Raw genomic sequence first — 13,494 nt, forward strand, 5'->3', positions numbered from 1 at the left:
CAGCACCCCTGGATTATTGTATATGAGAACTCTGTGACTGTATTATATATTTTGCATGAAAGTTTTACACTGCTTGCAGTTTGTTAAGTATGTGGACAGTAACTGCATTGATGAGTCTTTGATGTTTTATACTTCCTATTTCTTAATTGGATGACTAATTTAAAGGCTTCTTCATATAGGAGGGTACCATACTCTATGGAGGAATTCAGTAACTATAGTTGCTGTGCAGCAATCTTTCCTAAAGCCATGCTGTGTTTCTGTTAATGATTTGATTTTTTGTAAAATAACCAGACAGCTGAGAAAGGGTAACCATTTCAAAGAGCTTACTAAATGTAGGGATCAATGATACTTGGTGATAGTTTGAACCTCTTTTGTATTTCCCTTCTTATGACTAATTCAACAATGCTTATTTTTAAACTACTAGCAAAAGTGTTTCCCAAAATATTACAGTTTATAAGGTAAGTCAGTGGTTTACTATTTCTTTTATGAATTTTCTAACTACAGTACCCAACATACAATCCCATTCATCTGAATATTTGTTCTTTAATGTGAAGATTATCTTGCTTATTTCATTTTCCTTAACCTCACCACATTGAAAAATCCATTGTTTGAGTACTGTGACTCAGTATCTCTTGCTGCACGTCTGTAGGGTGTGGTGCATTTCATGTTGGTGACATGATACATCTATTAAAAAGGTTACATATTGCTTTTGGGTTTTTATAATGTTACCATCCTGTACACATAAGGATTTGCTAACCTTAGTTGTGGAGGTCTCTCAACACTTATTGATCATTACACTAAGGAATTACAGACCTTTTCTGTGAGCAGGCATTGGTTGAAATCATTGGAAATATCTGAAAATTTGTGCCAGACCAGGATTTGCAACCAGGTAAATACTCTGACTACTGAATCATCTGGACACAATGGTCATTGCAGCTACAAAGACTACCTTTGCACGCCTCCCACCAGACATAATTTCTCAACTTATCCACACACTACAAATGTAGTGCTCCTTGCCCATTACCTTCATTATCCCCATTAGCCATTGATCTGTTTCAAGGACGCCTTGCTTACATTAGTGGGCTGTGATATTTCATTATGGTGGACTTGTTATGTAAGGTTTGAGAGTTCTGGTTCCAAATATTTTTGTCTGCATTATATTTTTGTTTGAAAATATGCACTCTTGTTGATTTGTGCAGGACATCTAGGTCATGAATATTCTGCCTAAGTTTATCAAGGTTGGCTGGAAGTCTGAGTTTGTTATTTCTTCTACTCTGAGTGTATGTTGGCTTTATCTGCATTTCTGTAAAGGGGCAGTAGGAATCAGAGTGTCTCCATAGAATGGTATAAAACTCATCCCACTAGGAGTAAGACAGATACTACCTACAGGAAAATTAAAGAGACCTTTGGAGAAAAGAGAACTACTTGCATCAATATCAAGAGCTCAGATGGAAACACAGTTCTAAACAAAGAAGGGAAAGCAGAAAGGTGGAAGGAGTATATAGAGGGTCTATATAAGGGCGAGATTCTTGAGGACAATATTATGGAAATGGAAGAGGATGTGGATGAAGATGAAATGGGAGATATGATGCTGTGTGAAGAGTTTGGCAGAGCACTGAAAGACCTAAGTCGAAACAAGGCCCCAGGAGTAGACAGAATTCCATTAGAACTACTGATAGCCTTGGGAGAGACAGCCCTGACAAAACTCTACCATCTGGTGAGCAAGATGTATGAGATAGGCGAAATACCCTCAGACTTCAAGAAGAATATAATAATTCCAACCCAAAGAAAGCAGGTGTTGAGAGATGTGAAAATTACCGAACTATCAGTTTAATAAGCCATGGCTGCAAAGTACTAACATGAATTCTTTACAGAAAAATGGAAAAACTGATAGAAGCCGACATTGGGGACGATCAATTTGATTTCTGCAGAAATTTTGGAAAACGTGAGGCAATACTGACCCTATGACTTATCTTAGAAGATAGATTAAGGAAAGGGAAACATACATTTCTAGCATTTGTAGACTTAGAGAAAGCTTTTGACCATGTTGACTGGAATACTCTCTTTCAAATTCTGAAGGTGGCAGGGGTAAAATACAGGGAGCAAAAGGCTATTTACAATTTGTACAGAAACCAGATGGCAGTTATAAGAGTCAAGGGGCATGAAAGGGAAGCAGTGGTTGGGAAGGGAGTGAGACAGGGTGTAGCCTATCCCCATTGTTATTCAATCTGTATATTGAGCAAGCAGTAAAGGAAACAAAAGAAATATTCGGAGTACGAATTAAAATTCATGGAGAAGAAATAAAGACTTTGAGGTTCGCCGATGACATTGTAATTCTGTCACAGACAACAAAGGACCTGAAAGAGCAGCTGAACAGAATGGACAGTGTCTTGAAAGGAGGATATAAGATGAACATCAACAAAAGCAAAACAAGGATAATGGAATGTAGTCGAATTAAATCAGGTGATGCTGAAGGAATTAGATTACGAAATGAGATGCTTAAAGTAGTAAATGAGTTTTGCTATTTGGGGAGCACAATAATTGATGATGGTCGAAGTAGAGGGTATATAAAATGTACACTGGCAATGGCAAGGAAAGTGTTTCTGAAGAAGAGAAATTTGTTAACATTGAGTATAGATTTAAGTGTCAGAAAGTCATTTCTAAAAGTATTTGTATAGAGTGTAGTCATGTATGGAAGTGAAACATGGACAATAAATAGTTTAGACAGGAAGAGAGTAGAAGCTTTCATATCTGAGGCATCAAGGGATCACCAATTTAGTACTGGAGGGCAGCATGGAGGGTAAAAATCGTAGAGGGAGACCAAGAGATGAAAACACTAAACAGTTTCAGAAGGATGTAAGTTGCAGTAGGTACTGGGAGATGAAGAAGCTTGCACAGGATAGAGTAGCATGGAGAGCTGCATTAAACCAGTCACTGGACTGAAGACCAAAACAACAATTTTAACTCTGTTTTGTGCTTCCTTGGAATAATCAATATGAAGTATGTAACATAGAAATTGCAATACTTTTCTTGCATCTGTTGACAGTGCTGATGATTAATATATCCCAGGTTTAAAACATGGAAAACATTTGTTATTAGCTTTTAATGGAAATGCAAACATATGGTTTAACTTTTAAATGTTTTCTAATAAAATTTAGCAGTTTTTCCAAATACCAAATATATATAGAAGGTGACCCAATAACAAACTGACTGAGACAGCCCACATAGCTCAGGTACCTGACTATTTATAAAATTATGACAACTGGAATTAGTATATTTATTGTTGAAGCTACAATTTTAATAATTTTACAATTACAAAAGTTGATGCTGGTTCTGTTAGATAGCTCTGTGGTGTACATAATGAAATGTAAATATAGATTGATCACTCAAAATAACAAAGTATATATTATAAATGAAACAAGTGAACGTTATAATTTATTATGTACACTTGCTGTTTTTATGTATTTTTCTAATGTAACTACTGTTGCAAACAAAAATAAAACAATTATATCGATTGAAAGCTTATAGAATATTATGTTTAGTAACTTCCTGGCAGATTAAAACTGTGTGCCCAACCGAGACTCGAGCTCGGGACCTTTGCCTTTCACGGGCAAGTGCTCTACCATCTGAGCTACCGAAGCACGACTCACGCCCGGTCCTCATTCTGGAAACATCCCCCAGGCTGTGGCTAAGCCATGTCTCCACAATATCCTTTCTTTCAGGAGTGCTAGTTCTGCATGGTTCGCAGGAGAGCTTCTGTAAAGTTTGGAAGGTAGGAGACGAGATACTGACAGAAGTAAAGCTGTGAGGACCGGGCGTTAGTCGTGCTTCGGTAGCTCAGAGGGTAGAGCACTTGCCCGCGAAAGGCAAAGGTCCCGAGTTCGAGTCTCGGTCGGGCACACAGTTTTAATCTGCCAGGAAGTTTCAAGTTTCAACAAAGTATTTGATTATTATAGCTGATATTTATGAAATATGCAGTTATAACATTATATAGTTGTTTAGTCTGGATTAATCCAATTATTAATTCATTTCCAGTTTTACCAACATTTATAATATATTTTCAAGTGGTGTGTACATGTATATCTTCAACACAGATTACTTCTTGAGTTTAGCATGTATTTCAGTGGTAACAAATTTACAAGTAATTGACATAAACGTATAGAGAAAGTTATGTATTTTAATATTTGTGTAACATGACAGAATATGGATCAGGTTGTTTAGTGAATACTGCATAATTCACTCCAATATAGTGTCTTTTGATTTGCCGAACTACTCCTCTCTCTCTTCACACACACGCACACACTGACACACACACACACACACACACACACACACACACACACACACACACACACACACTGGTTTGCAGCCAAGGCTGAAAGTGCTAGATGCAAAATCAGATTGTGAAAAAACACAATATCTAAGTTTTCTCACATTTGTGGAGCCTAGAATCAAGGGAAATGCTGCACTATCTGCATATCAACACATTTCAGCTTTACTTTTATATTTATCTTACAAGTAGGAAAATGAAATATTTCTGAAACAGTGAAACACTGAAGTAATCTTATTCATTGTGTCAAACTGTGTGAATATGTTAATCATGTCTGTCTTTCTCTCAACAGGTGGTGGAAAATTTAAGTATTTACCAAATGCTAGGTATGAATATGATTACTCCATTGATGTAAAAACACTGTTTGCTGGAACGAGTAGAAATGAATCTACACTACACATCAGTGCTGAGCTGTCTATAGAGTTCATATCAGAATGTGATGGAATGCTGAAGGTATGAGAAATTATATGCTGATTAAACAGAAAATTCAGTATGTGTATGACAATGTGCTAATAACATGGATTTCAACAGATCGAAGGTATTTCATTGAGGGATGATGGTAATAATGATCCTGATGCAGCCATAGCATTTTCGGTTGCTGTGACAGCACATCCATTAAGGTAAGGACAATTATTGAAATGTTAAGGGTGTGTACTAAACTCAAAAAAGACCATTTCTGTCACACTGTTAAGATACAATGTTGTTTAAAGAATTAGATGTCTATTCCATTGAAAATTGTTGCCCCACAATATGTGCCTGTAAACCAGACTTGAACAGTTTTTAGAATTCAAAGTCTAGTGCCAGCATGCATGTGCCCAAGCCCCCCCCCCCCTTCCCCCCCCCCCCCCCCCCCCCCCCACACACACACACACAGTGTGGCATTCGCTGTTGCTGCTCTTGGTTTTTTGTGGTCATTCCACTTAAGGTCACTCTGGATAGTTACTCCTAGATATTTTATGGTATATACTGTTTCTAGCAACTTGTCATCACTAGCATAGTTGTGCAGTAGTAGATTTATTTTCCTATTTGTGCACATTCATCAATCCTCAGCAGACCACTTTGCAAATCTATACTTTCTTGAGGTGTTTACACTTTCTTGTAGACTGTCACATCATCCATGAACAGTCTTAAAGAGCTTCCAATGCTTTCTACTAGATCATTTTTATACTGTGTAAGTAGTGATGGTCCTATCTCTCTTGCTGGGGATACTCTGGAAATTACCTTTACATTTGTTGATTTTGTTCCCTCAAGAGCAATGAGTTGAGTTCTATTTGCAAGGAAGTCTAGTATTCAGTCATAAATCTGATCCAATACTTGGTAGCTCATATTTTTTTCACTAATGGCGGTGTGGGATGGTGTCAGATGTCTTCCTGAAGTCAGGAAAATGGAATCAACCTTAGTACCATTGTTTACAATGCTATGAATATCATGAAGAAACAGAGTCCTCAAGATCTCTATTTGTCGAATCCATGTTGATTTTTATAGTGGATATTTTCATATCCAAAAAATCATAATTCTTGGGCATAAAACATTCCATAATTCTACAACAGATTGACATAAACAATTTAGGCCTATAATTAGAACATCTCTCCTATGATCCTTCTTGAAAATGGGAATGACCTGCACTTTTTTCCAGTCAGTATGTGTCCTTCATTGCTGCAGTGACCTAGATAAACTGTTGTCAGAAGGGGAGCAAGTTGGTCCGCATAATCTTTGTAGAAATGCACAGGTATATCATCTGGTCCTGATGCGTTTCCACAATTTGTAATTATAGTTGCTTTTCTGTTCCGTGAGCAGCTATCTCAAAATCTACAATATTGATGCTCATACAGTGACTGAAAGGAGGGACTAAATTACAATCTTGAATTCAGTTTCCATTCCATGATCAACTATCTCAAAATCTACCATATTGACACTCATACCATGATTGAAAGGAGGGACCAAATTACAGTCTTCCAGGGTGAAACGATTTCGAAACACTGAATTCAGTTCAGAAGACTGATTTCAGTATTTTGGCCTTTTCTCTGTTACTTTCCATTTTGGAGCCAGCAAAGTCACTGAGTGGCTGAATAGATAATTTCAAACCACTTACTAATTTTACCACTTACTGATGTTACAAGCGCCCAAAATCTCTTAGGATTTTTAGTCAAATCAGTTGACAAAATTTTTCTTTTAAAATCATTGAATGCTTCTCTCATTGCTCTCCTTATGCTCATCTTTGCTTCATTCAGCTTCTGTTTATCTAGGTTTTGTCTTCTCTTGAATATGTTATGAAGCTCTTTTTGTTTACTTAGCAGTTTTTTAACCCAGCTATTAAACCACGGTGGGTCTTTCCCACTGTTTAAGACCTAGCTTGGGACATATTTTTCCAAGGCATAATGAACGATGGTTTTGAATTTTTTCCATTTGTGCTCAGTTTCTTCATCCTCGGCAGTGAATATTTGATGCTGACTGCTTAGATACTTGGCAGTTTGTATCCTGTGACTGTTGCTAAGTAAAAATATTTTCCTGTCCATCTCAACATTTTTTGTTATACCCGTAGTCATAGTTGCTATCACAACTGCATGATCACTTGTTTTCCACTGTGTTAACAGATTCAATAAGTTGAGGTCTATATGTTGCCAGGAGATCCAAGATTTTACCTTCATGGGTTGGTTTTCTAATTATCTGCTTGAAGTAATTTTATGAAAATACATTTAAAATAATGCCATATGCATGCTTAACTCTGGTACCAGTTATGATATCATAAAACTAAAACCAAACTCCTCCCGAATAGGCCATGAAGACCCAATGGTACTGACCAGCTGCCGTGTCATTTTCAGCTCATAGGCGTCACTGGATGTGGATATGGAGGGCACACCGCTCTCCCAGTTGTATGTCAGATTCCGAGACTGGAGCCACTACTTCTCAATCAAGTAGCTCCTCAGTTTGCCTCACAAGGGCTGAGTGCATCCCGCTTGCCAACAGCACTCGGCAGACCAAATGATCACCCATCCAAGTGCTAGCCTAGCCTGACAGTGCTTAACTTCGGTGATCTGATGGGAACCAGTGTTACTACTGTGGCAAGGCCACTGGCCAGTTATGATAGCATGTCTTTCTCAATCTATACCTGGCAGGTTGAAGTCACCCCCTATTACAACAGCATGATCAGGGAAGTTATTATCGATATTCTGCAAGTTCCCTTTGAACCGCTCCACTACTACAGCCCCTGACCCAGTCAGCCTATAAAAAAAAAAGCATATGACTCCTTTTTTGATTGACCTTTGATACTGAACTTCAGTGAGATTAATGTACTTTTGGAATCTGTGATAACCCCATTAAACATTATCAAGTTGTTTATTGCAATACATATACTGCCGCCATTGGTGACTAATGTATCCTTATGATGAATATTCCAATCTGAACTTAGGAGTTCATTGCTATTCACTTCCAGCTTCAACCAACTTCCTGTTCCTAAACAATGTGGGCATTATAAGCTTGGACGCTCCTTTCGTTGGGTGCTCTTGCACTTTACTGATATCTTATTAACCTTTTCTATATCTGATCTATGAAGATGAGCATTCTCTGAGAACATTGTGGCTGATGTATCTTCAATTTTGGCAGGCAGTTTGTGCCTGATCCCAATAGGGGTTCCTCTAACGTAAAAACCCAAGATAATTTCTTAATGAAGTAAGAAAAAAGAGCACATTACATTTATAACATATTACATTTGTTAGTCTTGAGCAAATTAGTCCCATGCATCTTCATCTGCTATTTTTTCAGGAGCCTTTTCTGTCACGTGTGAGGAAATTTGTACTGTGTGGGTGGTGGTGGTAATGATTGAATTTATTTATTGTTTGTGTAGGTCCAACTCCACCACCTCTTTTCTCTTCCTGAATTTCAATATTTCCTACATAGGTGTTTCCATTTTCAGTATTAGTGTACTCTGGAGTTTTGTCAATACCCATCTCTAAGAAATATCAGTGTGTTTGTTTCTTTTGCTATTTCTCTTCAACTGCAGAATTACTGCACATCATTTACTTTGGTTTGGAGTCAGAGAACTGTTAACCACTTTTTAGCACTGTGTTGAAAGTAAACCATACTAAACAGTATTAATTTTGCCTTCATTAGCGCACACTTGGCTGCTCATAAACCAGTTGTCAGTGGTGGCACATGACACTTAAGAGATTCTGGAAGTGATTAAGCGGCTTATGTGGTCATTCTATCTAGTATATCAAGTAAGATATGGTTAATATTCATACAAAATATATGGCAGTTTCTGAATATACATTATTTAAAATGTATATCATGTATGAAAAAAGGGTTGTTGAAGGTTAAGCATGTTGTTATAGATGAACATAAGTGAATAGTATACTTATAAAAACTGTAGCTCATTTTGGAGTAGTCACTTTTCTTCTTAAGAGCTGATTAACAATGGCAAGAGCCACTGACAAATAAAATAAGTTCTCTGTATTTAATAGCAGTTATTTATTAATGTAGTCCACATAAGCATTTCAATGTAGCTTCATCTCTATAATTGTATAACATCATACATTAATGTGTGAATGGATAAATCTATCAATTTATCAAGTTTATTGTAGTGTGATTGTCTAGACTCCTAGGGAGAACAGATAATTAATTTTCAGGCTCAGTAAACATGTGTTTGGTGTGTATCATTTGGAGCTAGCAATTATACACATACTGCACATAATAGTTTGCATGACTTACAATGGAACTTTCAAAAATAATCTGTAAAAATGCTTGGCAACTGATTCTGTTAAAGGTTTTCATTCCAAGATGGAACAATTTCTGAAGTTTGCCCACATCCAGAAGAGACGGCATGGGTACTTAATTTTAAAAATGGGATACTGTCAGCTTTGCAGAACTCTATGAAACGATTTGATGTAGATCATGAAACTGAAGAGGTGAGTCATTCCGTAATTTAATTGTGTCTTAAATATGTTAATGTAAACTCCATTCTGTGTCTGTGTGGTTTATGTGTAAGTGCTAGTTGTAAGTTTCTTCTGCACATAGGCCCTACATATAATACTGAAAACATTTCCCAGAAAATGAGGACAACTTTTTACTTTTGTTGTCTTCCCTTTCAGTCTATGTAAGGCAAGAAAGAGAGATGGAATGCATACTATAACTCTCCTTCGGTCTTTCTTAAAGAAGTCAAAAAATGGAGCAACACAAAGAGAAAGTTTCCTTATATTTCTGAAAATCAGCTTGGTTTTCAAAGAAGAAAAGGCATTGTAAATGCCATCAGAGAATTCACAGGAAAAATATGCATCTCATTAGACCAGGGTACAAATGTTTCAGGAATATTCTGTGGTCTAACAAAAGACTTTGATATAGTGAACCATTCAATACTACTTTAAAAACTCAAGAGCTATGGGATGAAGAATGCTGCATTACAGCAGTTATGATGAATGCTGCATTACAGCAGTTCAGCTCTTTTTTGATAGAAAGGAAACAAAGAGTTATTTTATGACCAGATTCAGTTTACTACTCCAAATGGAAAACAATTTCCCAAGGGATTCTGCAGGTTTCCATGTACCATTTCTTGTAGTATGTAAATGATTGACCATTAAATATTGATGCACACTCAGTTGTATTCACAGAATGCACCTCAGTCTGCCAGAAAATGAGACTATAGAAAAAATTCCAGATAATTTACAGAATGTTACAGGAAAACTTGAATCCTTCTTCCATAAAAACAGAATAAAACTGAATGTCACAAAGACTCAGATACTGCAGTTTTGTCTCTAAATCAGCAATATGTCCTGTAAAAATAACTCATTGTGATTAAGTGAAGACAGAAGTAAATCATGTCATGTTCTGGCCCTAAACCTTGACAAAACTTAGAACTGGAAGACATATACAGACTTCTTGGCAAATAAATTAAACATCCTAGCTTTTGCAATGTTTATTTTTTCTGTGTAAATTTGTTGAGTGTATTATTTGTAATTTTTAAAAAAGTAGTCATAGATATCACTTTCACTGGTATAAAAATTGACTTGTTTACTGTTTGATACATAATTTGCTTTTCTAGACAACAGGACCAATAAAATACAATACAGTACCATGCACTCTTCACATTAAATTCCAGAAACAACCATATATGAAATGCTTGGAAATTTAAATTTCAAATAGTTACATACTTTTCAAAGCCATTGTTTAGAAATCGTTAAGGAAAATGCATCTGTCATAAATAGTCATACAAATATTTCCAACAATAAAATATGAACTCTGCATAGTTATGTTAGGCTTCTCTTTTTCTATCTAACTTTCAAGTATTAAGTAAATGTAAATGTTCACAAGCAGAAAACACACATCTAAATCTTCATTTCAGTGTTAATCTAATTAATTGCCCTATTTTGTTTGGAGACAGTATAATTACTTGATATCCGCACATAGCTGCATGGTAATCAGTAGTAATATAACTCATATACATGCTCTTATATTATGTGACTCTATATTTAGTAAAAAAATTTCTATTCATAGAGAAGAAAATATATGAATCTTTTGCCCAATGTTACATGTAAACTATCAAATAAAAACTTCATCAGTTTGCTTTCACATTACATTCTGTTGTGTGTCAATCATTCTACATTTTTATGAAAGTGATCAAATATTTTGGTAAAAACTTTACTCAGACCTTTTTAAACTAAAGTCAATTTTCAGGAAAGGTGAACACTGTGATGTGTTTCTGCTGTTTTTCTTAATTTATGAAATTCCACAACATTATGATTTATTGTACAAAATGCTCCATTGAACATAAAATTAACTAACTAACTAACTAAATTGATAATGTTAAAACGTAAGTCAAAATATAGCAGAAACTGGACTATCATGTCAAATTTTCTTCATATTTTGAAATTTTTTTGAAATTTCTGACAGGAAAATTTGACTTTTGGTGTGTATTTTGTGTGTTATAAAGGAAAACTGCATGAGAATGAATATTTTAAACTACTTCAAAGAATTATCATTACAACCAAATTTTTCACATAAAGTTCGACTGCAAATCATTTTGGCCTAACATTTAAAATGAAAGTGATAGAAATAACATTTATTTTTCAACATATTCTCACTGGGCTGTGAAACTAATTCATCAAAGCTTTCTCATGTGTAATTTCTGATAAAAAAAATGTACTGAATATATTTCTTTGGAATTTTTAGATGTAGTGCAGTTTGAATTATGAGTGTTTCAGCTCTGCACATTTGTGATAATTGCTGCTGGTGTTACTCTTCTTAGACACTCTTTTGGATTATTAGTAGGCTGTATGCCAACATATAAGCTCAACAGTCCATTCCTAAATAGTGCAAAATGATGGATAAGGGTCCTCTCACATTTTCATCAACTTCAAATGAATTAAATTTAGTGTTAATTCCTCCTTAATGAACTTGACAGTCACACAATGCCCAGTTTTGTCCAATGTTGTGGATGTTGAAAACTTTGATACTTGTAACAACTGTAAAAACATAAACTACTACACTTAATGACTTAAATTTTTAGATTTCTGTTTCAGTAAAATGTTGCAAATTGTGGGAACAAAGTTGATGTCACAATGTTTGGTTGCATCCAAGATCCTTGCAGACTACTTTCATATACTGACTGTGTAGCAACCCGTATGCCTTCCAAAATGTGAATAATGAGGTTTTTCTGGTGCAATGAGTAGTTACTTATTCAAGGAGATTTTGGACATAGAGTAGATATAGTTTACTTACTGTACTGATATATGGGCTACACGCGCTCATGAGTTGAAGAGTACCACTGGAGTGAGAATGGCGGCAGTTGTTAACAGCAGATAACGAGAATTCATCTAGCCAGAAATAAGTGAATAGCAATAACAATAACAAAGATGTACTGTTTTGTCTGAATTATATCCACCTGTGATACATAGGCATAAAAGGATGATGACCTGTTGCTCTCTAGGAGAAATAACAGAACATGGTACTTGTTATATGACCTCAGATCAGACTTGTAGAGCTTAACAAAAAATACTCTAACCAATCAGGAGGGAAAAAATTGTTAGATAATTGTTTCAGTCCATAAATGGTTGTGAACATTGGGCCATCATGAGATAATCACCTGCATTCTGTTGTGGTGTCCTAAAGTAAACTGTCACAGAGTAGCATTGTGAATGTTGCAAAGCTTGCAAATGAAGGCAAAACAAATGATGATGAATAAAATTAATAAGATACCATCATTACTGTAGTGTTGTAGGATGAAATGTCTGTTGTATAGACAAGGTCATATGACTTCATTCATTCATACACTTTTAAATTTTAATGGAGTAAGTAGCCAAGTTACTAGAGTGATTGCAGCTCAAATATGTAGAAAAGAGAAAAACTTCAAAGTGCCAGAATGTCATGAAATTTAAGAAGAATAAAGTAATAGATGTTGCTATTTGATTTTCAGTATGAGTAATGTTAATTTCAGTCATAATAGGTTTCCTATAGTTTTGTTATTTCTACTTTACGCTTTAATAAACTGGTACTTTTGTATGCTTGTGGCCATAAGCAAGTTTGATCCAGAATCATTATGGTGATATTTATAATGCCATTCACACATGTGCAAAATGCGTATATTCATTTTAAGTTAAATTATTGCTGCTGTATAAGGGATGCATAAATAACTGTCAAATAAGGGACATTACAAGATTCATCATAATTTTATTACCCATATTATCAAGTGATGTCTTAGAAAAGAACAATACACTTGAGAGGAATGGTAAATATTCAAGAGTCAAACCTGGGTTATGACAGGAGTGACAGTTATCAAGAAAGGCATGATTCTTCACAAATGTGGCAGATAGAAACAATGATAAGAGTGTGAAATAAAATATACATAATTTCTACTGACATTATTCAGCAAAACTTTGAAAATTTCACCTTTTTATATCTGGATTTCTAATGTTTAAAAAATAAGCAGAAATTATAAAATTGTCTTATGGACATAGGTAATTAAAGTAATAGTCAAGCGACATATAATGATTAGTCACAGTATATTGTTTTTCAATTTCAGCAGTTTGTGACATTACAAAAAGCAGCCATACTGAAAAACATTACTTTGAAAAAAAAAAAAATATTTATGAATTCGAAGTCACTTGGAATAGTTATACTGGACTGGAACGTAGTTAACACTCAGAAACTGTTTTTGGATTTTATAATGCCAGATT

At 35.3% G+C, this 13,494-nt stretch overlaps 1 protein-coding gene and 1 pseudogene across 1 annotated transcript in view; one reads left to right on the plus strand and one right to left on the minus strand.

Annotated features, from left to right (window-relative positions):
* Positions 1 to 4,657: 4,657 nt before the first annotated feature.
* The window catches only part of LOC126249021 (uncharacterized), a 712,654-nt gene continuing 703,817 nt past the window's right edge, over positions 4,658 to 13,494 (plus strand). The window contains exons 1-3 of the mRNA XM_049950623.1: positions 4,658 to 4,783; positions 4,862 to 4,950; positions 9,093 to 9,234. Coding sequence (XP_049806580.1) covers positions 4,775 to 4,783; positions 4,862 to 4,950; positions 9,093 to 9,234 — 240 coding nt within the window. The 5' untranslated portion in view covers positions 4,658 to 4,774. The remainder of the gene's footprint in view (positions 4,784 to 4,861; positions 4,951 to 9,092; positions 9,235 to 13,494) is intronic.
* LOC126250498 (5S ribosomal RNA) lies at positions 7,289 to 7,406 on the minus strand (annotated as a pseudogene).

This window comes from Schistocerca nitens, chromosome 3 (genome assembly GCF_023898315.1).
Source record: "Schistocerca nitens isolate TAMUIC-IGC-003100 chromosome 3, iqSchNite1.1, whole genome shotgun sequence".
Lineage (NCBI taxonomy): Eukaryota > Metazoa > Arthropoda > Insecta > Orthoptera > Acrididae > Schistocerca > Schistocerca nitens.